The 23,461-nt window shown below is 39.8% G+C and overlaps 1 protein-coding gene across 1 annotated transcript in view; it reads right to left on the minus strand.

The window, feature by feature from the left end:
* The window catches only part of GUCY2F (guanylate cyclase 2F, retinal), a 203,578-nt gene extending 183,950 nt beyond the window's left edge, over nt 1–19,628 (minus strand). Inside the window, 4 exon segments of the mRNA XM_036270053.1 lie at nt 18,535–18,705; nt 18,708–18,931; nt 19,292–19,473; nt 19,476–19,628. Coding sequence (XP_036125946.1) covers nt 18,535–18,705; nt 18,708–18,931; nt 19,292–19,473; nt 19,476–19,628 — 730 coding nt within the window.
* Nucleotides 19,629–23,461: the final 3,833 nt, after the last annotated feature.

Genomic DNA, 23,461 nt, shown 5'->3' on the forward strand with positions numbered 1-23,461 from the left:
TGTTAATTTTTTTCCCACGATGGTAATGGGATTGTTTTCTTAGTTTCTCTTTCTGTAAGTTCATCATTGATGTATAAGAATGACATCAATTTCTTGATGTTAATTTTGTATCCTGCTACTTTGCCAAATTCATTTATTAAGTCTAGTAAATTTTTGATGGAGTCTTTGGGATTTTCTACGTATAGTATCATGTCATCTGTGAATAATGACAGTTAAACTTCCTCCCTTCTAATTTAGATCCCTTTAATTTCTTCTTCCTGTCTCATTGCTGTAGCCAAGACATCCAGTACTATGTTAAATAAGAATGGTGAAAGTGGGCATCCTTGTCTTTTTACTATTCTTAAAGGGAAATGATTTTAGTTTTTGCCCATTGAGTATGATGTTGACTGTAGGTCTTTCATATATAGCCTTTGTTATGTCACAATATGATCTCTCTATTCCCAGAATGCTGAGTGTGTTCATCAGAAATGGGTGCTGGATTTTGTCGAATGCTTTTTCAGCATCAATTGATATGATCATATAATTTTTATCTTTCATTTTGTTTATGTAGTGTATCACATTTATTAATTTGTGAATATTTTACCACCCTTGCATTCCTGGGATGAATCCCACTTGGTCATGTTGAATAATTTTTTTGATGTATTGCGAGATTCGGTTTGCTTGTATTTTGTTCAGGATTTTGGTATCTATGTTCATCAAGGATATTGGTCTGTAGTTTTCTTTCTTTGTAGTTTCTTTTTCTGGTTTTGGAATTAGAATTATGTTGGCCTCATAAAATGAGCTTGGAAGTCCTCCTTCTTCTTCAATTTCTTGAAATAGTTTGAGGAGAATGAGTATTAGTTCTTTGAATGTTTGGTAAAATTCCTTTGTGAAGCCATCTGGGCCTGGGAGAGCCTTTGTTTGCTGGGAGAACCTTGATAACATCTTCATTTTCTTCTGTTGTTATTGGTCTGTTCAAGTTTTCTATCTTTTCCTGATCTAGTTTTGGGAGACTATGTGTTTCTAGAAATTTGTCCATTTCACTTAGATTGTTGAATTTGTTGCCATATAATTGTTCATAGTAGTTGTTAACGATCTTTTGTATTTCTGTGGTGTCAGTTGTTACTTCTCCTCTTTCATTTCTAATTTTATGTATTTGGGTTCTCTCTGTTTTTTGGTGAGTCTAGCTAAGGGACCATCAATGCTGTTTATCTTTTCAAAGAACCAGCTCTTTGTTTTATTGATCCTTTGAATTGTTTTTTTTTTTTTTTTTTTTTTTTTTTTGGTCTCCTTGTCATTTATTTTTGCTTGACCTTTACTATTTCCTTCCTTCTACTTGCTCTGGGATTTTCTTTTTTTTTTTTTTATCCTCACCCGAGGACATTTTTCCATGTTTTGTACAGATAGAGTGGGAGGGAGAGAGAGAGAGAGAGAAACATCGATGTGAAAGGGACACATCGACTGGCTGCCACCCGCACGACCAACCAGGGCCGGGGACAAACTGCAACCGAGGTACATGCCCTTAGCGGGTACCAAACCCGGGTCTCTCCAGACCGCAGTCCAACGCTCTAACCGCTGAGCCAAACTGGCCAGGGCTGGGATTTTCTTTCTAGTTCTTTAAGTAGTGAGGTTAGATAGTCAATTTGAAATTTTTCTTGTTTCTTGAGGTAGGCCTGTCGTGCTATGAACTTCCCTCTCAGAACTGCTTTCGCTGCATCCCATAGATTTTGTGATGTTGTGTGTTCATTTTCATTGGTTTCCAGAAAGTTTTTAATTTCTTCCTTGATCCCCATGGTAACCCATTCATTGTTCAATAACATGCTGTCTAGCCTCCATGTTTTCAAATGTCTTTGTTTGTTCTTATTGCACTTGATTCCTAGTTGCATGCCACAGTGATCTGAGAAGATTCTTGATATGATTTCAATCTTCTTGAACTTGCAGAGACTTAGTTTGTGCCCTAACATGTGATCTATCTTTGAGAATGTCCCATGTGCGCTTGAGAAAAATGTGAATTCTACAGTTTTGGGGTGTAATTCTCTGTAGATATGTATGAAATCCATTTGATCTAGTGCTTCATTTTGAGTCTGTGTTTCCTTGTTAATATTTTGTCTAGATCTATCCAGTGATGTCAGTGGGGTATTGAAGTTTCCTGCCATGATTGTATTGCTGTTGATTTCTCCTTTGAAGTCCTCCAAAAGATTTTTAATATACGTTGGTGCTCCTATATTGGGTGCGTATATGTTTACCAAGGTTATATCTTCCTGTTGGAGATTCTTTCAATATTATGTAGTGGCCTTCTTTGTCTTCAGTTATGGCCTTCATTTTGAAATCTTTTATCATATATAAGTATTGTTACCCCAGCTTTTTTTTTTTTTTGCTTTCTGTTTGCTTGAAGGATTTTTTCCATCCCTTCACTTTCAACCTATGTGAGGCTTTTGTTGTGAGGTGGGTCTCTTGTAAACAACATATATGTGAGTCATGCTTTCTTATCCAGTCAGCTACTCTATGTCTTTTTATCAAAGCATTCAAACCATTCACATTTAAGGTGATAATTGATATGTACTTATTTATTACTATTTTTGTTTACTCTGGTTATATTTTTCTTCCTATTTCTTGTACTAATTACATATCTTTCAGTGCTGTTTGAGTGTTAATATATTCCCTTAGCCTTTTTTGTCTGGGAAGCTCTTTATTTGACCTATTTTGAATGATAGTCTTGCTCGATAGAGACATCTTGGTTTCAGATCGTTGTTTTTCATGACCTTGATTACTTCATGCCACTCCTTTCTGGCCTGTAGTGTTTCTGTTCAGAAGTCAGCTGAGAGCCTTATGGGGTTTCCTTGGTAGGTAACTGTTGCTTATCTCTTGCTGCCTTTAGGATTCTCTCTTTGTCTTTAATTTTTGGCATTTTAATTACTATGTGTCATGGTGTGGGCCTGTTTGGGTTCTCATTACTTGGGGCTCTCTGTGTTTCTTGAACTTGAATGCCTTCTTCCTTTACTAAGTTAGGAAAGTTTCTGTTACTATATCTTCAAATATATTCTCTAACCTTTGCCCATTTTCTTCCTCTTCGGGGACTCCTATGATGCCAATGTTATTACATTTCCAGTTGTCCCACAGTTCTCTTAAGCTGTCTTCCTGTTTTTTAATTGTTTTTTCTTTTTGGTTTTCTGATTGGTTGATTTTTTTCTACCCTTTCTTCTAATTCACTGATACGGTCCTCAGCTTCCTCTACTCTGCTGTTTAGTCCTTCCAATGTGTTCTTAATTTCTGCAATGTCATTCTTAATTTCCACTTGGTTAGTTTTCAGTGTTTGTATATCTTTACTCATGGTGCTAATGTCCTTACTCATGCTGTTGAGCTCCCTCGGGATTATGGCTCTAAACTCTACCTCTGATAATTTGCTTAGCTACATTTCATTTATCTCATCTTTGATAGAGTTCTCTTGTTCTTTCATTTGGGGTTTGTTTCTTTGTTTCACCCTTTTGGCTACCTCAGTGGGTTTTGGAGCCTGCCAAATTTTTTTGCACTTCTTAAATACCCCCAGAAAGTTTCCTCTTTGAGCTAAAGCTGGTATTTTCATTTTTAAGGAATAACACTAGTATGTTATAAAGTTTATTTAAACACACCACACACACACCATAAGTTGAGTTTCCAAATAACCATTAGCTCCTTCAATATAATTACCTAAGAGGTTCTTCATTTATTGTGATGCTCAAATCATCCTTCAAATATTCTGGGGATATCCTTGGAGCTAGTTCATGAGCCACACAAGGGATTTAGCCTCCCTTGTGCATAATCACATATTGTATAATGAGTAAATAGAGTGCCAAAGAGATTTGACAAGGCAAATGTTGGATTTAGAGATAGAAACTAAAATCAAAGGCCTTTAACTCCCTATATGTATCCACACCATTAAACATGAATCAGTTTGGTCAAATGAGTCCAGTAACAGGTCCATTGAAAGGAAAAATTGAGTTAAGTCAAGCACTTCAGTTAGTTGGCCAGTTTGTCCAATATTATCCTTGGCAAATATGTCAGTGTTGGCATCTTTCTTCAACAAAGCAGAGATTAGATGACTCAACCAACATTACCCAGTAGAGACAGAAATCTATTTAATTTACTTAAAGAAATATTAAAATCACTTCTCTGGATAGAAAATGTTAAATAGAACTAAGTACATTGTATTAGTTGAAAAACATCAAATGATTTTACATACACTACATGTACTGGATGTTGTGGTGTGCCACCCAGACAGAACTCATTCTCCTAACTGCTAGGGGTGTTAGGAGATGATAGCTGATGCCTCTCTAGGAATTGTCATCAGCCAAGGACAGCCACATTTCCTTAGGTCACATCCCATCATTAGTGCGCTGGAGTCAGGTTGTGCTGGTCCACAAGAGCTTATGGTTAAATTTTCAGAAATTCTGTGAGCAGTTAATGTCATATTTGTAACATGAAATTGGGTGTGATGGCAGTGATTATACCATTGAAATAAAAAAATGCCACAAACCAGGGTTTCCTCCCCCACCCCAGAAAAGCTGGATGTTAAACAATTATTATCATACTGCATCCGTTTCTCTGCATCAACCTGTACTCAATGACTAGTCAACATGGAGATATAAAGGGCAAGACTTTGTACCTAAATTATGGACAACACTGAAGGGCCATTCTAGTTTAAGAGCTCCCACTGAGACTGCCTAAGGCCTTTGTTGCAAACTGTATGACTGGTCCATTTTTCTTTCTGCCCAATCCTACTGCCTTCTCTCCCTCACAGGTGATGTCCTTGAAATGTTTCCCCAATAAGCTTCCTGCACATAAATCTTCATTTCACAGACTCTTTTCCAGGGTGCCTACTTATAACATTGGTTTAGAGCCCCACTGTACTCTGAACTGGCCTCTGTCATGGCACATACAAAATGTTTTGTCCTTATTTATTTATGTCATTCTCCACTATGAAACTGAGCTCCTGGGACTGTGTGTTATCTATCCCATACATATTATCTCAGTACATATTACGTACAGGATAAACATTTTGATGAATATTCAAAAATTTCAGAAAGAGAGGTTGTACACTTGGGTATCTTCATTGGTTCCTTAAAAGACATGGACATATTTGAATTGTTACTAATTTGAACAGATGTATGCTGAGCAGGTAGATACTATCATGGCTGTCTTTTATGCTTAGTATCATTAAGTGTGCTTAAGACTTTACCCTCAACCTAAATCTCTCTTTTTACTTTTCCTTTCATTGGCCTATACTGAGGACAGTTCAGACAAAAAGTCAGAAGTTTTATAATCAGAAAGACACTTTCAGATCATCTACCTCCTCTCATACCTCCATTATTTTATAGATGAAGAAATGAAAGTCTCAAGAGAGAAAGATCATGGGCTTCTCTATATTTTGCATGGCAAGACCCTGCTATTGAACATATTACGTACAGGATAAACATTTTGATGAATATGTAAAAAAGTAAAAAAGCATAAATACTGAATTCAAACAACAGCATCTTAATTTAAGAGACTGAGTACTTCATAAATAGGGATTTATGAATACATCTGGTCTATGTGATGATTTTACTAAATAGTTTTATTATCTCAAAATTACATTCATTAAAATGGGATTTTACCTGTAAGTTGTTGTCAGGAAAGGATTAGTGGACAGAAACATTAAATCCTAGACAACACCTGGGTCAGCAATTGTTAAGTAACACCAATTTATAAATTTCCATTCTGATTATTACCAGACTACTACATAACCAAAACAAAGACCAGAAGATATGTTCTCCTGAAATCCCATTTTACCAAGATATATAATTAGCACTTTCTCTGAGTTATCTGAGCCCCACTCAAGCTATCTAGCAGCTCTATATCTTTATGCTTTGGTACCCACTATGGCAGGCTGTCCAGGACCCTCTCTTCTACCCTCAACACTAGCAACAGGAAATATCATGAAACTCTAGGAAAAGTCAATCACCAAGTCAATTCAATCAACTCCTACTTCTTTTTCTATATTAAAATATTCTGTATAATATTTTCTTGAGATAGAGGAACTATGCTTCTCAGAAGGCAAAGTTCACTTTTTTTTAATTCCTCACATATTACTAGCTATGTTGTACTTAGTGGAGGAACCTGGGCCCAGTCTCAGACCTAGTGAGATGGAAATAGTTCCACTAGTATCTGCTAAAGAAGCCCTTAAGAGTCATTTTCATATTGTGAGCCTACAGTATTGCTCTAAACCCCCATTCTAATGCCCTTGCTCTTCATTTTAAACATTTTGTGACATTGCCTATCACTAACATCTATTTTAACCTATTTTATTTTAACAAATGTAGAGAGAGAAGGGAGGGGAGGCAGGTCAGGGGAGGAGGGGGTAATGCAGTGTGATTTATCCCAAGTCTCACATTTCTCCAGGACATACCCTATCTGGCCATACTGTGAAATAAGTAGATTCATATCCTCTTCCTCTCAGTTTTCCCCCACCCAGTCTATAAATTGGATACATTTTAAAAAAGGGTAGGAAAGTCTAGAATCTGCATGTTTCCCAGCCCCCCCATCAGCCCCCACCACAGTGTGACCAGTATAGAGGCCTTCAAAGAATATTTTAAGAACACTACACCAAGCAATATATGGTTGTTTCTATTGGCTGAGGACATCCCACACATTTTCACTTTAAGTCCTTAGACCACCACTTACTTAGCTGCCAGTAATGATGAACTGGTCCAAGTAGCTCAGCATGATGTCAGACACATATTACAGTCAATGTCCATTCTATGTGCATTAGATCATGTTTTTTCACACCCAATACGAGTGCAAGTGCAAGTGCAAGTGCATATATTGCTTTCACATTGCTGCTCAGCTTGAGATAAGTTTTTAATATTTCTCCACACCTTGCAACATATGTTTTCTTCAAATTTCCTAAACTACTATACAAACAAGGCCTCTTAAATGCAGGAAGCCCAGATGTTTAGAGATGTCTTCTTGTGCTGGGTCTTCAATAATTATATCATTACTAATAGTGGACCCATTTATGAGAGCAAGTTTTCCTTTCACCATTTATATTTACCTACATTTATCTATAACAAATCCTATACCAATTCCTTATCAGGACTAAGGTTCTTGGCCATTGCTTTATCAGTGTCATTATTGTTATCACTGTTAGGAAAACAGGGCCTGGTACCCTGAGGCACTTAAAACATTTCACCAGTGGATCCAAAAATTATGAAGGAAAAAATTGAAGTGCTGAATTATATATCATACACAGAACACAAGATCTCAAATGAGTATGTTTTAGGGGCATACCTCAAGTGGACAGGAGGCAGTAGAGCATAAGTTTTTCATTAGACTAGTGGTTCTCAAAGTATGGACCCTGGACCAGTAGCATCAGCACCACTGTGAACTGTTTAGACATGCAAATTATGGGGTCCTACCCCAGCCCTCCTAAACCAGAAACTATGGAGGAAAGATGCAGCAATCTGTGTTTTACCAAGCCCTGAAGGGGATTTTGGTACACTCCTAGGTTTGAGAATCACTGTTTTATTTTTTTTATTTAGAAGATGGTGACACGCACAACCAGAGTGAGAGTGAGTGTGTGAGAGTGAGTGTGTGAGAGTGTGAATGAGTGGGAGAGAGTGTGAGTGAATGTGAGTGTGGACAACCAACCTCGAGCAGTGAAGAAACGCAGGGAAGAAGGTTCTTTTGCTGTGGACAGAAAGCAGCTGGCTATCACGGTAAGAAGCTCGTCTGAAAGCTTCTCCCTGTGCTGCCAGGAGGCCCTGCCATTTTTTAATACTCATGGTCTTCCCTGGGAGGAGGCAGCAGGGAGCAGCTAGGGCTGAGTGATGTGAGTCCACCAGACAGCCTTGCACCATTGGACTAGTGGACCACACTGTGCCAACAAGGAGCAGTGCAGAGTAGTGGCACTATCAAGGTGCCTGCTTCAGTAGCTGAAACCACTCAGGATCCAAGCACCATCTCCCACAGCAGCAGTGACTGTGTGGAGTGGAGCCCCACCCCCAAAAGCAACCAGAGCTTGGGAATAGAGACATACCCCCAGCAGCACTAGCACCAGTTTGAGAGCCCAGCACCTTCTCCTACAGCAGCAGTGACTGGGTGGAAGTGGAGCCCCAACTCCAACAGCAGCCAAGGCTTGGAAGCTGAGACACACCTCCAGAATGAGGGGCTCGGGATTTGACATTCATCCCCAGGCATCAACCACACAAATTGGCAGCTGAGACCCATCCCCAGCAGCATCAGCAGATGCTAAGGAGTGGTGCCCCAGCCCAAAGCAGCAGCATGACTTGGGCAGCCAAGACCTGCCCCTGAAACCTAGAGCAGCGGATTTGGAGTGGAGCCCCTCCCCCAGCAGCAGCAAAGGACCAGGAACAGAGGATCCCCAGCCATCAACAGCAGCAGAGGATTGGAAGCTGATAGCACCCCCTGGGAACAGCAGCAGCAGTAGCAGCACAAACTGGGAGACCCATCCCCAGTGGCATTAGCAGAGGCTGATCAGGAGCGGTTCCCCAGCCCAAGCAGCAGTAAATCTCAGGCAGCCACGACCTGCATGACAGACCAATACCAGCTGCCAGTTATCAATACTCCAGGACCCACAGCAGGCAAGAGGCACCATACACCAAAACAGTCCAGGAGGCACAGCAGCATTGTTTGATACACACCAACCTGCCTACACGTCACAACATTCCTTACCAGACCTAGAACTACCAGACTGTTAAAATGATGAGACAAAGAAACAACACCCAAATGAAGGAAAATGCAGAATCACCAGAAAAATTACTACATGAAATGGAAGAAAGCAATTTGTCAGACAAAGTATTCAAAGCAATGGTTATAAGCTTGCTCAGACAAATTGGTGAGAACTACAAGCAACATAATAAGAATTATGAAGAGCTCAGTGGGAACTACATCAGCTTAAAAAAAGAAGAAGCTATGAATAAAAAATCAAGAGGAAATAAAGAATGACATAGCTGATATGAAAAATACCTTAGAAGGATTCAACAATAGATTAAAAGAAGCTGAAGACTGAATTAGAGACTTAGAAGACAAGGTAGAAAAAAACACCCAAATAGAGCAGCAAATGGGAAAAAAAAATAAAAAGCAGGAGCAGAGTTTAAGGGAGCTTTGGGATGGTACAAAATATAACAACATTAGCATCATAAGAGTACCAGAAGGAAAAGAATCAGAGAAAGGAACAGAAAACCTGTTTGAAGAAATAATGACCAAAAACTTTCCTAAACTATTAAAGAAAAAAGTCACACAAGCACAGGAAACACGGAGAGTCCCAAGCAAGATGAACCCAAAGAGACCCGCAGCTAGACACATGATAATTGAAATGGTAAACATTAAAGACAAAGAAAGAATCTTAAAGGAAGCGAGAGAGAGAGAAAGTTACCTACAATGGAGCTCCCATTAGCTGTCAGCTAATTTCTCAATAGAAACACTGAAGGGCAGAATGGAGTGGCATGAATTATACAAAGAAATGAAAGACAAGGGTCTGAATCCAAGACTACTCTATCCACCAAGGCTATCATTCAAAATTGAAGAATAAATAAAGAGCTTCACAGATAAAAAAAAAAAAAAAAAAAAAAAGAAAGAAAGGAATTTATTACCACCAAACCAGCACTGCAAGAAATGCTGAAAAGACTGTTGTAAGAAGAAGAAGCAGAGAGATAGAGGAACACAGGCATAAAATAAAAATGGCAACTAATAAGTATCTATCAATAATAACCTTAAATTTAAATGGCTTAAATACTCCAATCAAAAAACATAGGGTAGCTGATTGGATAAGAAACCATGACCATATATATGCTGTCTACGAGAGACCCACCTCACAACAAAAGACTCACACAGGATGAAAGTAAAGGGATGGAAAAAAATTTCCAAGCAAATGGAAATGAAAAAAAAAAGCTGGTGTAGCAATACTCATATTGGATAAGATAGACTTCAAAATGAGGGCCATAGTAAGAGACCAAGAAGGTCACTACATAATATTAAAAGAATCAATCCAACAAGAGGATATAACCCTGATAAACATATACACACCAAATACGGGAGCACCAAAATATATCTAAAAACTTCTGGAGGACTTCAAGGGAGAGATCGATAGCAGTACAATCATAGTGGGTTACTTTAACACCCCACTGACAACACTGGATAGATCTTCCAGACAAAAAGCAAACAAGGATACAGAATCCTTAAATGACTAACTAGATCACTTGGACTTAATTGATATTTACAGAACAGTTCACCCCAAAGCTGCAGTGTACCCGGGACATTCTCAAAGATAGGCCACATATTAGGACACAAAGTAAGTCTCCACAAATTCAAGAAAATTGAAATCATATCAAACATCTTTTCAGATCACAATGGCATAAAACTAGAACTCATTTACAACAAAAATATTCAAATACTTTGAGGCATGTTATTAAACAACAAATGGGTTACCAATGGGATCAAAAAAGAAATTAAAACTTTCTGTAAACCAGTGAAAACAAACACACAACAACACAACATCTATGGGACGCAGTAAAATCAATCCTGAGAGGGAAGTTCATAGCACTACAGGCCTACCTCAAGAAACAAGAAAAATTCCTAATTGACTTTCTATCCCTACAACTTAAAGATCTAGAAAGTAGACAAAAAAAGAAAAAAAAAAAAAAGAGCAAGTAGAAGGAAAGAAATAGTAAAGCTCAGAGCAGAAATAAATGACATAGAAACTAAAAAAAAAAAAAAAAATGTAAAAGATCAATGCAACAAAGAGGTGGTTCTTTGAAAAGACAAACAAGACTGATGGACCCTTAGTCAGACTCACAAAGAAACAAAAAGAGAGGACCCAAATAAACAAAATCAGAAATGAAAGAGGAGAAGTAACAACTGACACCGCAGAAATACAAAGGATCATCAAAACATACTATGAACAATTATACGCCAACAAGTTGGACAACCTAGGTGAAATAAACAAATTTCTAGAAATACACAGTCTCCCAAAACTGAACCAGGAAGAAATAGAAAACTTCAACAGACCAACAATTAAGGAAATTGAAGAGGTAATCAAGAAACTCCCAGAAAACAAAAACCCAGGCCTGCATGGCTTCACAAGGAAGTTTTACCCAACATTCAAAGACGATCTAACACCCATTCTCCTCAAATTACTCAAAAAAAATCAAAGAAAACTGAAGATTTCCAAACAAAGATTTTATGAGGACAGCATAATCCTAATTCCAAAACCAGATAAAGATACTACAAGGAAATAAAACTACAAGCCAATATCCTGGATGAACACAGATGCCAAAATTTCTAACAAAATATTAGAAAATCAAAAAATTATTCATCATGACCAAGTGGCATTCATCCCAGGGATGCAAGGATGGTACAATATCCTCAAATCAATAAATATGACATACTACATAAACAAAATAAAAGACAAAACCCATATGATCTTATCAATAAATGTGAAGAAACATTTGACAAAATCCAGCAACCATTTCTGATAAATATGCTCAGCAATGTGGGAATAGAGGGATCTTATGTTGACATAATAAAGGCCATATATGAAATACCTACAGCCAACATCATACTCAATGGGCATCAACTAAAAGCATTTTGCTTAAGATCAGGAACAAGACAGGGACGCCCACTGTCACCACTCCTATTTAACATAGTACTGGACCTATTTGCAGAAAACTATAGGTCATTGAAAAAAGAAATAGAGTAAGATATAAAAAAGTGGAAGCATATACCATGTTCATGGATTGGAAGAATTAGCATCATTAAAATTTCCATACTACCCAAAGCAATTTATAGATTCAATGCAATCCCCATCAAATTCCAAAGACATACTTTACAGAACTAGAACAAATACTCCAAAAGTTTGTATGGAGCCAAAAATAAGACCCCGAATAGCCACAGCAATCTTGAAAAAGAAGAACAATGTAGGAGAGATCACATTACCAGATATCAGGTTATACTATAAAGCCACTGTAATTAACACAGCCTGGTACTGGCCCAAGCACAAGCATATAGATCAATGGAACACAACAACAACAACAACAACAACAAACAGAAATGGACCCAAGACATTATGCTCCATTAATATTTGACAAAGGTGGCAAGAGCACACAATGGAGTAAAGAAAGCTTCTTTAATAAATGGTGTTGAGAAAATTGGACAGCTACATGCAAAAAAATTAAGCTATCCCACCAACTTACACTATGCACAAGAATGAACTCAAAATGGATAAAAGACTTAAATGTGACTCATGAATCCATAAAAATTCTAGAAGAAAATATTGGCAACAAAATTTCAGATATCATACACAGCAGAATTTTCACTGATACAATGACTAAGGCAAGAGAAACAAAGGAAAAAATGAACACATGGAACTACATCAAACTAAAAACTCTGCACATCAAAAGAAACAATCATTAGCCCTGACCGGTTTGGCTCAACAGTTGGAGCGTGGGCCTGCAGACTAGAGAGTCCCAGGTTCGGTTCCCACTAGGGGCATGTGCCAAAAAAAAAAAAAAGAAAAAGAAAGAAACAATCATCAAAATGAAAAGGGCACCTACTATACAGAAGACCATAATTGCCAACATCAAATAAGGTGTTAATATCCGAAATGTATATAGTACTCATACAACTCAACAAAAGGAAGACAAAGAACACAATTAAAAAATGGGCAGAGGACCTAAATTGACACCTCTCCTAACAGGACATACAAATGGCCAAGAGACATATGAAGAAACACTCAACATCAGTAATCATCAGAGAAATGCAAATTAAAACAACAATGAGGAATCACCTCACACCTGTCAGAATGGCTGCCATCAACAAATCATCAAACAACAAATGCTGAGGAGAGTATGGAGAAAAATGGACTCTAGCTAACTGCTGGTGGGAATGCAGACTGGTGCAGCCACAATGGAAGACAATAAGGTGTTTTGTCAAAAAGTTAAGAATTGAACTGCCATTTGACCCAGTGATCCCACTTCTAGGAATATACCCTAAGAAGCCTAAAACACCAATCAGAAAGAATATATGTACCCACATGATTGTAGCAGCACTATTTACAATACCTAAGATCTGGAAACAGCCCAAATGTCCATCAGTAGACAAATGGATAAGAAAGCTCTGGTACATATACACAATGGAGTACTATGTAGCTGTAAGAAAGAAAGATCTCTTATCCTTTGAGACAACACGGAGGGACCTGGAGAATATTATCCTAAGAGAAACAAGCCAATCAGAGAAAGACAAATATCACATGATCTCACTTGTTTGTGGTATATAATAAACAAAACAAACTGATGAACAAAATAGACTCAGAAACACAGTAGTAGGGTACAGATTGACATACCTCAGAAGGGGCCCGGGGGGTTGTGGAGGGAACAGATAAACCACAGAACTTATATGCATGTATGCATAACTGATGGACATGGACAACAATGCTTGGGATGGGTGCAGGGGCGGGATCAGGAGGACCGGGTCAATTGGGAAAAAAAGGAGAAACATTTGTAAAAAAAAATAAATAAAATTTTAAAAGAAAGGGAAAAAAACAAAAGAGAGAGAATCACTGTTTTAGACCAACCTGAATGTATATACTGGCTTTCCCATTTACTGTGACATTGGTCAAGTTATTTAACCTCTGAGCATCAGAAGTCTCTTCAATAAAGTGCATTAAATAGTTATCAGCCTTAATTTGTAAGGATGTTGCAAAAGTTTAATGAGATGGTTCATGCAAAGCCCTTGCAAAATGACTAGCACACAATAAACTCTCAATAAATATTAGCTATTATCACTGTAGTTAATATTTTTTATGCACAATAATTTTCAGTATATGGGAAGAGGCTAGCCAGGTTCCTGTCAATAAGATAGTAATGTGGTATCTAATTTTTGGAAGAAAAAAAGAAGGCCATTTTGATTGTGTCCAATTTACTGAACATCATATTGTCAGGAAGAATTCCCAATTTAGAAGGACTTAAAGGAATCCCCAAATTGTTAGACAACCTGGTAAGCCTCAATTAAAAGGATTTCACAATCAACCAAGCATTGATAAGCAAAAAGTTGAGGAGAAGGGAGGAGGGCTTTAAATAGCCATTTGAAAAGTTTTCTAAAGAGCTTTTTTAGTGGGGCCTCCTGCTAGCCTTTGTGAGAATTAGCAAAAGAACATATTCAGGGTAATTGCAATCCCACAGGTGCTCTGCCTGGTGAATGGATGCTCTTTTGTCCCATTGGATCAAAACCTCCATCAGGGCTCATGGTTAAAGAAGCAGAGAGTGAATTGGATTTTGGCCCTCATGCCCACTTAGTTAGATTTGCTTGTGTAGGGCACAACCTACATAAACACACACAGCAGCCCTGACTACAAATTGAAGGCTTTGATTTTATTAATATCTCTCCTATTTGACTTTGTCAGAAATAAAGATTATTGGTAATTGCCCCTGAAGTTTAAAGAAATGGCTAATAATCTGTAAGAGGCTGAATGCCACCCCCCCTTCTGTGGGACTTCTTCATTTACCCCATTCTTTGGTGTTAGTAATGCCTATACCTACCTTTTTGTTATGTGAGACTCACAGGTGTTGTAAAGAAAGAAAATACCTATCTCCTCTCTAATCCTGAAGATTAAATGAGATTATCTATATGTAAATACCTTGTAAACTGTAGAGAGCTGTTCAAATGTAAAGTGGTATTATCATGCTTTCACTGTCTCTATAGTAGCATCTAACAACATCCCTGTTGTTTCCTCTCCCAAGAGCTCACAACCATAATTATTGTTATTGTTATCATCTTTACTATGAAGTTTTATCATTGTCTTGGTATTTAAGCACATTTTAGACCCAGTTCTGAGAAAGGCAGTCCTTCTGACTCCTATAAGGTACCAGTATTATTTCCTAATTGGAAATATAAATTTACAAGAGAGAGAAAAGTATACCAGCCAGTTGAAGGCTGGCTTTCTCTCCCCTTCCTCCCACCACTATCTCTCACTGCTATCACCGCATGAAACTCTCATCACTGTTATTGTGAGCAGATCACACAAAAATAATATTTCAACTATTTCTATTACTTCCAAATATTGTCAGGTCTCTCCAAATTAAGGGATACCTTTTCAGTGTATTTTATATCATAAAATGTTCTTCTCTGAATGTTTGCTTGGAGGTCCACAGTGTTAAGAAGTAGTCTTATATCCAGCAGACTAGGAAAGGCCTACCTTCCCCAGCTCTTCTCAGATGTCACACAAAAAACTTAGTGCCTTTTTGCCCTGGCCGGTGTGACTCAGTTGGTTGGAGTGTCGTCTTATACACCAAAAAGGTCGTGGGTTTGATTCCTGGTCAGGGCACATGTAGGAGGCAGCCAATTGATCTCTTTCTCTCTCTTTCTCTCTCTCTCTCTCTCTCTCTCTCTCTCTCTCTCTCTCTCTCTCTCTCTCTCTCTCTCTTTTCCTCTCTAAAATCAATATAAAGCATAATAACCTCAGGTGAGAAAAAACAATATATGGTTTGTGGAGAATTAAAAACTATTTTTTAAAAAAAAACTTAGTGCCTTTTCAGTCAAGATTGATAACAGCTATGAATACTTTAGCAGTCTCAGTCCTATCAATTGAGAGGAGCTAGAAAATCAGCAAGAGATTTTATCTGTTTTGTGCTTTATCTGTTGTTTTGTAACTTTCCTTACTGCTCTGTTAGACCAAACCATACTCATTGGCTTCTGGCTCAGTTTTTCACCATATCTCCCATTTTCTGATGGGACCGGAGATGTGCCCTGAACCATAGGCCACTTAGCTAAAGTCCTAAGACTCTGTCTATTTATGTTCATACTCAATCCTATTTCTCATGCTCCCAGAGGCTGCTCTCAATGGATGATAAAGTGGACAACAGGTCTATCTTACTTTAAGATTCTTTCCTCTTCCACAACTACTATTGTCACATCCCTCCTACCACTTGGAGTGCCCTCAGATACCAACAATTGGCTGTATCAAGCGTAAGTGAGTACCACACACTCTTTTGAACACTTGCACACTGATCTACCAGAAGTCATACTGGGAGCACAGCCTAACCAATGGCTCACTTTCCCTGCCTGTCCCTTCCCCACCACCCACCTGCCCACATTCTGACTCATTTTACTGAGGTCCCAGCATGCCTCATCTGAGTTTGTATATGTTTTGACAGGAACCAAAAGCAAAGTCCTGGAGTGTACACCTTTGTTTTCACTACCTTTTATCTCCCTTTCTGAGTCTGTACTTCACTTCTTGTTGCTGTCCTCTTTGCTCAGCATCTTTCTTTGGTCCATAACCACATACCTTCCTCTCTGGCTTTTTTCCCCTAATCTTCAAAGTTTCATTCCCTTAGTGGGATGATCCATACTGCTACAAAGAAAACAATCTAATTAAACAAAGTCATAAGACAAAAATGATTCATAGCTTAAAGTAAGGAATATTCAGTTTCATTTTCATTAACTTAAAGCAGTGTTTCTTGACTCTGGCTGTATTTTACAAGCACTTGTAAAGCTATTTAAAATACTTTTGCTGTGGCCCCACGATAAGACCATCAGAATCTCTGGAGATGGCACTTGGCATCAATCATTTTGAAAAGATGTCCAGGTAATTTCAGTGTGCAGCTGCAGTGAGAATCACCGACCTAAGGAAATAAATCTCTAATAGTAGGGCAATAATGTGTACCTTTGTTGTTTCCCTACCCCAAAGGAATTGTGGGTGGTAAGCACTCAGTTCTAACTTCTCTCAGTCTAACAGGCCAAATTGCTTCAGGACCTGAATTTTTTTAACATTTCATGCTAGAAGTCAAATGTCATTTCAAAGAGTGTACTATTTATGATGGGTGGGGTATGAAACATTCATGGAATGTAAACTTGCAGGAGACACTGGGCTTCATGAATATTTGTAATATATTATACATTTATAATATTAAATATGTTAGCCTGGTTCTGGCATCACACCTCCCTGGAAATGGTTTTCTATCTTTAAAAATATTTCTGATCTCTGCTTTAAAAATATCAACTCTATTGTGAAGAAATTGGAGCCACACTGATTACTTAACATTATAGGATCTTGTAGAGTGGAACTGAAAACAGACTACTGTAATTCCTGGAACTAAAAATTCTTGCCCTCATCCTCCCATAGTGATCATAATTAAGGTCCAATACTGGAGACACTTGAAACCTGAAATGGGATTCTGAGTATGGGTCAGGTCTTAGCTTGACCATTCTCTAACAAGCCCTTTGTTATGTTAAGGAAATGACTTGGACTAGGACTAATCCTAGAAGTAATCAGTTTGACAAAGCCCAGTGTCTGAGCTATCTGTCCCAAAGTGGTAGAGTTGCTGCAGTGAGGAAATGAGCAGTGTTCCTAATAATTAGTGCCACTTTCTAGAAAAAGATAAAATGGAGGTTTTAAAAATTAGAATAGAAAAAAGGTCAAAACCAAGTGTCACGAGGGTTTGCAATAAGTGTAAGTGTAAGTAAGTAAAATATTTGATTTAAAAGGATCAGGAAGGACTCTCATCCCCAAAATGTACCCAACTCACCCTGGTAATGCTAGTGTCAGTGGGTTAGTCCAAAGTGTTTCACAATTTGTCCATTGCCTCTGCAAAAAATTATCTTGAACGTAAAATTTCTCTTCAAAGGGGAAAGATTAAAATGTAGACTGTCTTTCCCTGGCCTGTTTGGCTCAGCGGTTAGAGTGTCGGCCCACAGACCAGAGAGTCCTGGGTTCAGTTCCCACTAAGGGCACATGCCTCACTTGCAGTTTGTGCCTGGCCCCAGTTGGGGTGGTGCAGGTGGTAACAAGGTGATGTGTCTCTCTCACACCAATGTTTTTCTCTCTCTCTCTCTCTCTCTCTTCCTCCCCTTCTCCCTCCCCCTCTATCCGAAGATAAATGCAAAAATGTCCTCGAGTGAGGATAAAAATATAATAATAAAATGTAGGCTGTCTTATTTTAATATGCTTTCATTTATCAGCCAGATATGGCATTCCATATCTGCAACTTGTGTGCTACAGATAAAATAGCCCTGGTTTGGGGGTGTAGGACAGAAGGGGGATATGAGTTTTGGAGTCCAGATGAGACAGGCTCTAAGTGAGATGTGATGACACAAAGGCCTTGGTCACCTATGAGGGAAAGTACCCAGAAGGGAGTGAAAAGAAAATCTCCCTTCAGTGACTAGAACAGACAAAAATGGAGCAATAAGAACATACTTCTTTGGCTAATCTGAAACCTCCAGGGTTCTAAGAGCATAGAGGGTATGTGAATAACATTGCTCTTGATGCTATTCTTCCTTACCCAGGTGCTGAGAGAAGGCATTGGCACCTAAGGGCACTTTAACTGCAGAGTTCTTTGTACCTTTAGTCAGTTCATAAAACAGGCTCTGTTGAAGGACAGTTTTGGAGCCTTCGTGGGAGTATAAGGGGACAAATGCATGAATAACTGGGAGTAATTTGCTACCCTAGGGTATGAGGGTAGGAAACATATTGGAGATTGTAATATCTTTCTCTGAGCCACGTTTAAACTTCAGCCAGGAGAAAGCACTCACTGTGAATTCTGTCCACCAGGCGAATCTACTGGAGAACTTCCCAAATGCTTTGTCTATCTTGTCCTGTGGTCAGGACGACCCCTACAGGTAGGATATGGCTCCGAAAAGCACTTGCTGCTTGATTGGCTGTGTGTACCCAAATGTCTTCATCTGAGGAAATTACTCCTGCAAAGCCCACTGGAAATATTCCATGACAGTTACCAGCACCCGGATGGGAAAAGGGAGTGTCTGAGAAAAGGTTGGATAGTTAATTTTATTGTCTAATTCATAGTTTACACAAGCCTGAGAGAAAATCCCTTTGTCCCAGCTGTTTCCAATAAGCGCTATTGCCTCACAGTAGCCAGGATTGACAGGTCCAATTAATATTGAGGCCATCTGGTGGTGAGAAATGAAAGATCTGAAAAGTATTATCCTAAGCGAAACAAGCCAAACAGAGAAAGATAAGTATCATATGATCTGACTTATTTCTGGAATATAATGAACATAACAGTCTGAGGAATGGGGTAGTCCCAGAGATGTGGGAGTGGGGTACAGACTGACAATCCCCAGAAGAGGGGGTGGTGGGGGAGAGATAAACCACAGAACTTATATGCATGTATGCATGAACAATGGACATGGACAACAAAGCTGGGGACAGGGTGGAGAGGGAGGGGAAGGGGGGAATCAGTGGGGGAAGAAGGAGAAACATCTGTAACAAAAATTAATTAACTAATAAAATAAATTAAATAAAATAGTCATGTGCCAGCAAAAGAAAATGGAGAGGGCCCTGGAAGTCTGGCAGTCTTCAGTGAGAATCACATATTCAAAAGAGTAACCCAGATCAAATGATGGGTCTCTGTTGATCCCTTCAGTGGTTGATCGAGCAGCAACCTCAGGCAGGGTCTTTGAGAACAATTGATCACAAGCCCAAGAGCCCAATACACCTATCTTGCAGGGTGGAGGGGTGCCCACACCTGCTGTGGGAGGGGTATGAGAGCCAGAAGGCACAAGCACCCCAGCAGATTGAATGATGCAAGGTCATAGTGTCCTCGCTGTCTTCCGGGAGACTTAAACCAGAACATAAGGTGAGAGAAAGGCCAGGGTCTCAAGAACATAGCCTTCCTAGCAAGCTAACAAAAAGATACTGGAAGCTTGCCCTGGCCAGTTTGACTCAGCGGTTAGCGCCTCTGCCTGCAGACCAGAGAGAGAGAGACCCGGGTCCGGTTCTCGCTAAGGGCGTGTACCTCGGTTGCAATTTGTCCCTGGATCTGGTTGGAATCATGCGGGAGGCAGCCACTCCATGTGTCCCTTTCACATCAATGTTTCTCTCTCTCTCTCTCTTTCTCTTTCTCCCTCCCACTCTATCTGAACAAAAAAATGGGAAAATGTCCTCAGGTGAGGATAAAAAAATAAATAAAAATATACTGGAAGCTTAGTGTGCTTTCCTGAGATGGACAGTGGTGTTTCCAAATGCCTGTCAATTAGAAGGAAAGATGTGTTACTCACATTATTCCTGAAGCTTCTCAGAATATTTGTTATGGAAAAAAGGACAAAGGAGTAGTAGTCCCAAAACTGGAAGTTTCTTTTCCCTCCCTCTGACTGAAACTCCTTTTTTTCGTGTTCTTCCTGTGCTCCTTATATCAGTGGATGACACTTTCATCCACAGTTCACCCACTTGCTCTAGTCAGAAACCTATGAGTCAACTGAGACTCTTCCTTCTTCTCTGACCCCACATTTAATCCATCACCAAGTCCTTTTAATTTAATTTCAGTAATAACTACCCACCCCACAGTATTGTGAGGATTACATAGGTTAACATATAGCAGGCACTTATAACAGTGTCTGGTATGTCACTGGCATTATATTAGTGATATTATCATTATTATAGTTTTAAATATGTCCACATTTCTCCACCATACTACCCTCATGGATAGAGACAAAGATGTAAACAGATAATGCCAATGCATGGTAAAGAGTGCTATGATTGAAGTAGCCCAGACAGAGGAAGACAGAGAAGATCACCCAAACCCAGATTTCAGGGGAGGGGAGGAAGGAGGGGAAGGAACATCTCTCTGAGTTGAGTCCTGAAAGAAAAGTTAGCCTGGAGAATGGGTTTGTGAGTGGTATTGATGCTAAGAGCCTTCCATACTAAAGAAACAGCATGCAATAAAACACGGAAGTCTAAAAAAGGATATGTTAGATTTTTTTTAGAATTCCAAGCCATTTGTTCTGCTCAGTTCTATATTATCAGCCAAGGCAGGGACAAGATCATCAAGAGTCATATATGCCATTCATAAGTTTTTATTTCATTTTATTTAATTCTCACCTGAGGACATTTTTCCATTTTTTTGTTCAGATAGATTGGGAGGGGGAGAGAGAGAGAGAAACATAGACGTGAAAGGGACACATCGAGTGGCTGCCACACACACAACCCAACCAGGGCTGGGGACAAACTGCAACTGAGGTACATGCCCTTAGCAGGAACCAAACCCGGGTCTCTCTGGACCACAGGCCGACGCTCTTACTGCTGAGCAAAACTGGCCAGGGCATTCATAGGTTTTTAGATTTAATCCTATAGACAATGGATTCAAGTAGAGGAATGGTATCAGATTTTTAGTTTTAAAAGATCATTCAAAAGACCAGGAAGATGGCTGTGGGCAAGACCAGAGGAGGGTGAGTGCATGAGAGAGCGAGCGAGTGTGAGAGAGAGTGTGAGTGAATGCGAGTGTGGACGACCAACCTTGAGTAGTGCAGAAATGCGGAGCAGAAGATTCATGTGCTGTGGACAGGGAGCAGTAAGCAGCTCTTCAGGGCGCTTTTCTCTGTGTAGCCGGGAGGCCCCGCCATTTTGAAAGATCCTGGGTCTTCCCTGAGAGGAGGCAGTGGGAGCGCCTAAGGCCCAGCAACCTGAGCACACCAGTGCACCTGGCACCATTGGACCACTAAACCTCCTGTGTCAACACAGACCAGTGCACACTAGTGGAGCTGCCAAGGTGCCTGCGGCAGAAACTGCAAATGGCCAGGAGCCCAGCACCATCCCCCAGAGTAGCAGCCAATCAGAGTCAGGATATACCCCCAGCAACAGAGTCTGGGGAGCAAACATCCATCCCCAGGCAACAGAAGCACAGACCAGCAGCTCAACTCATACCCAAAAACTACAGCAAAAGCTGAGCAGGAGTTGAGCCCCACGGGGCAGCAGCACTCCCCAGCCACCAGCAGTGGGACCTGGGGCTCCATCAGGGCCTGTGCGACCCAGCTGCCCATGGGAGCTCTGGGGAACTGGGGCTCCAGAGGGACCAGTGCGACCCAGATGCCTACAAGATTTGCAGGGAACCGGGGCTCAAAGGGACCAGTGCAACCCAGCTGCCCACAGGAGCCCTGGGGAGCTGGGCTCCAGAGGGACCTGTGTGACCCAGCTGCCCATGAGAGATCCAGGAAGGCGGGACTCTAGAGGAACCAGTGTGACCCAGCTGCCCACAAGATTTGCCAGGTGCCAGGGCTGCAGAGGGACCGGTGTAACCCAGCTGCCTACAAGATCTATGGAGACCTTGGCCTCCAGAGGGACCTCTGTGACCCAGCTGTGCACTAGACAGGCAAAGAACCAGGGCAACACAACTGCCCACAATGCTGGCAGTGAGTGAGGCTCCAGCAGGACCTGAGAAATACAGCTGTAGGTGGCACCAGAGACCAGCAAGGAACCTAACTTCAGAGGGGCCCATGCCACACAACAGCAGCACCTACCGGGAAAGACCAATACAAGCCCACAGTAGTCAACCCTTTAGGTCCCACAACAGGCAAAAGGCGACATGCAACAGAACAGTCTGGGAGGCACAGCAGTCTTATTTGATATACAGTGCGCTGCCTACACATCTTAACATCCCTCTCCGGGTCTAGAGCTACGAGAGCACTAAAATGGGGAGACAAAGAAACGACACCCAAAGAAAAGAATAAGAGAAATCACCAGTAAAGAAACTACAGGAAATGAAAGAAAGCAACTTGTCAGATTAAAGAATTCAAAACAATAGTTTTAAGGGTGCTCAAACAACTTGGTGAGAACTACAAGCAACTTAATAAGAATTATAAAGAGCTCAATGGGAACTACTTCAGCTTTAAAAAAGAGGTAGAAGCTATGAATAAAAATCAAGATGAAATAAAGAATGACATAGGTGTTATAAAAAATAACTTAAAAGTGTTCAATAGTAGATTAGAAGAAGCTGAAGACTGAATCAGTGACTTGGAAGACAAGGTATAAAAAAACACCCAAATAGAGCATCAAATGGGAAAAATAAAAAATAAAAAGCAGGAGAAGAGTTTAAGGGAGCTGTGGGACAATACAAAACATAACAACATTAGCATTATAGGGGTACCAGAAGGAGAAGTATCAGAGAAAGGAATAGAGAACTGTTTGAAGAAATAATGACAGAAAACTTCCCAAAACTGGTGAAGGAAAAAGTCACACAAGTCTAGGAAACACAGAGAGTCTCAAGGAAGATGAAACCCAAAAGACCCACAGCTAGATACATCATAATAAAAATGGCAAACATTAAAGACAAAGAATCTTAAGGAAAGCAAGAGACAGACAGAAAGTTACCTACAAGGGAGCTCCCATTAGACTTCAAGCTGATTTTTCAATAGAAACACTGCAGGCCAGACAGCAGGGGCATAAATTGTACAAAGTAATGCAAGGTAAGGGTCTGAATCTAAGACTACTCTATCCACCAAGGTTATCATTCAAAATTGAAGGCGAAATAAAGAGATTCACAGATTTTAAAAAAAAAATGTAAGGAATTTATTACCACCAAACCAGCACTGCAAGAAATGCTGAAGGGACTGTTGTAAGAAAAAGAAAAAACAGAGAGAGAGAGGAACACAGCATAAAATAAAAATGGCAGCTAATAACGATCTATCAATAATAACCTTAAATATAAATGGATTAAATACTCCAATC

The sequence above is a fragment of the Molossus molossus genome, unplaced genomic scaffold (assembly GCF_014108415.1).
Source record: "Molossus molossus isolate mMolMol1 unplaced genomic scaffold, mMolMol1.p scaffold_m16_p_2, whole genome shotgun sequence".
Taxonomy (NCBI): Eukaryota; Metazoa; Chordata; class Mammalia; order Chiroptera; family Molossidae; genus Molossus; species Molossus molossus.